Genomic DNA, 2,500 nt, shown 5'->3' with positions numbered 1-2,500 from the left:
CTGACCAGTTTTCTCTCCGGCTTCGTCATCTTTGCCGTGCTCGGCTACATGTCGCACCGCTCAGGGGTCAGCATCAAGGACGTGGCCACCGAAGGTACGCCCAGCCATACCTACTAGGCCTACTACTACTGCTGCTACTGCTGCTGCTGCTGCTGCTGCTGCTGCTGCTGCTGCTACTGCATCTGCTGGTGGTGGTGGTGCTGCTGCTGCTGCTGCTGCTGCTGCTGCATCTGCTGGTGGTAGTGGTGCTGCTGCTGCTGCTACAACTACTACGACTGGTGCTGCTGCTGCTACTACTACTACTACTGGGGCTGCTGCTGCTGCTGCTGCTGCTGCTATTGCTACTGCTGCTTCTGCTACTACTACTACTACTACTACTACTACTACTACTACTACTACTACTACTACTACTACTACTACTACTACTACTACGCCTAGGGCTCATAGAGTCTATGTTCCCCAGGGTACTGCCGGAACGTACCCTAGTAACTATTTGATATGGTTAGGGTTAGGGTTAGGGAGTAGGCGTAGGCGACTCCCTAGACTCGTTAGTGGCGTAGGCGAGGTACGGTCCGGCATATTAGATAGTACCAGGCTACGTTCCAGCAGTACCCTGGGGGACATAGACCCTCTCAGCCCTACTAGGGTTCACAACGACAGTCGAATTCGCTGGTTATCATGAATACCAAAAACTCCAAGGCCACATCCGCATTCACATGGCTGTGAAACCCTTGCATAGCAATTAGTAAATGTAACACCATCGCGTGCATTGCCAGCGATAATACGTTCTTGGACATTGCTTGCATCGTAAGATCTATATAACCTAGTTGTGATTTTGGCGGAATAGTTAGTGTATAGACATTTCATACAAGAAGCTGTGTTTGCCCCCGGACAGTTTCTGTGAAAGTACTTTATTAGGAAATTAATTACTGCCGCTGGTGGCGCCATGTATTGTAAGAAGAAAGTACACATACTGTCGGAGACCGTCCTAGAATTCACGTCTAATTCGTCTACAGCAGTTCGATATTTAACTGTCGTAAATATTGATGATTAAATCGCAATGAAACATTCGTGCGCGACACTTCGCCTGTCGGTCACGGATTTACCCGCGCGTGCTTGATCTGTCAGAGGGGCCTACTCTCACGCGACGCCCTAAATATATTATGCACTATGGCAAGGGTGAGTGATGTTTATGAATCTCGCCGCAGGGGGGCGGCTGGTAGCGTAATGTGTCACAATGTCTGCCGGCTACTCCTTGTCACGCGAACACGGCTAATTAATCTTCAGGGCGACGTTAGAAGACGTTAGAAGCAGGGCTTTTGAATGATGTCACTTCGCGCGTAAAAACTGACTCGTTTCGCGGGGAGAAAAGTATGCGCATTATTTACTCGCGGTAAATCAATTCTGTGCTCGATATATATATTATTACTAATATATTTCTACTACTACTACTACTACTACTACTACTACTACTACTACTACTACTACTACTGCTACTACTACTACTACTACTACTACTACTACGACGACGACGACGACGACGACGACGACGACGACGACGACTACAACTACTACTACTACTGCTGCTGCTGCTGCTGATGCTGCTGCTACTACTACTACTACTACTACTACTACTACTACTACTACTACTATTACTACTACTTCTATTACTACTATAATACGGTGACGTAGGTGAAATTTTTCCGCGTGTCAACAGGGCCAGGTCTAGTGTTCATCGTCTATCCTGAAGCCATCGCAACTATGCCCGGTTCGACAGCCTGGGCAATACTATTCTTTCTCATGCTGCTCACTCTAGGACTTGACAGTTCCGTAAGTGGTATATATTATTAGCTCAAATGAGAAATGATTTTTTTTAACTGCAAAGGTTCATGTCTTTGTCATGAAACTCGTTCTATTTGTTAGAATAATGTGCCCAATAACAGATAATTACGATTTTAACATATACCGACGCGAATAGGGCAACCATGGTAATTTCGAAATGGTTTGTAATCGCATTTAGTTGAGACCTGGATACGCATGCCAATACCCGACATGGAAAATAAGTAGGGATAGTATTGTGCTCGATCTTGAAATTGATTGTAAACATTGCAAGTTATCTCCTATGCTTTATAGTGACCAAAAGTGGTTTACCTGATCCTGGGTTATAGCTTCTGGCCCTAAGGAAATGTCTTAATTGGATCCATCGGTACTATTTATTAAAGGTTATTTTTAATCATTCCTGTTAAATTATTAATTACTATTAAATTAATTTGGAGAGTCCGAATTAATTGCACGAGCAAAATGCGACAGAGAATCTTGTGGAGACGACTGACAATGTTTATCATCGATTTTCAAAATAAAAAAGGTGTTTTTTTCTTCTTTTTTCTTCAACGTTGAGCCTATAATAAGGAGTCACGATTGACTCTGTTGCAGTTTGGTGGTTCGGAGGCCATCATCACAGCCCTCAGTGACGAGTTTGTGTGGGTGAAGAAGCACAGAG

General features: G+C 44.7%; 1 protein-coding gene across 1 annotated transcript in view; it reads left to right on the top strand.

Moving 5' to 3' along the window:
* Positions 1 to 2,500, top strand: part of LOC106813785 (sodium-dependent dopamine transporter-like) — a 13,773-nt gene that overhangs the window by 8,626 nt on the left and 2,647 nt on the right. Inside the window, exons 7-8 of the mRNA XM_014818008.1 lie at positions 1 to 94; positions 1,718 to 1,830. The exon at positions 1 to 94 is cut by the window's left edge and continues 31 nt beyond it. Of these exons, the coding sequence (XP_014673494.1) occupies positions 1 to 94; positions 1,718 to 1,830 (207 nt within the window). The remainder of the gene's footprint in view (positions 95 to 1,717; positions 1,831 to 2,500) is intronic.

This window comes from Priapulus caudatus, unplaced genomic scaffold (assembly GCF_000485595.1).
Source record: "Priapulus caudatus unplaced genomic scaffold, Priapulus_caudatus-5.0.1 Scaffold824, whole genome shotgun sequence".
NCBI classification, from domain to species: domain Eukaryota; kingdom Metazoa; phylum Priapulida; class Priapulimorpha; order Priapulimorphida; family Priapulidae; genus Priapulus; species Priapulus caudatus.
Note: the sequence above shows the minus strand (reverse complement) of the source record. Positions and strands in the feature narration are given on the sequence as shown.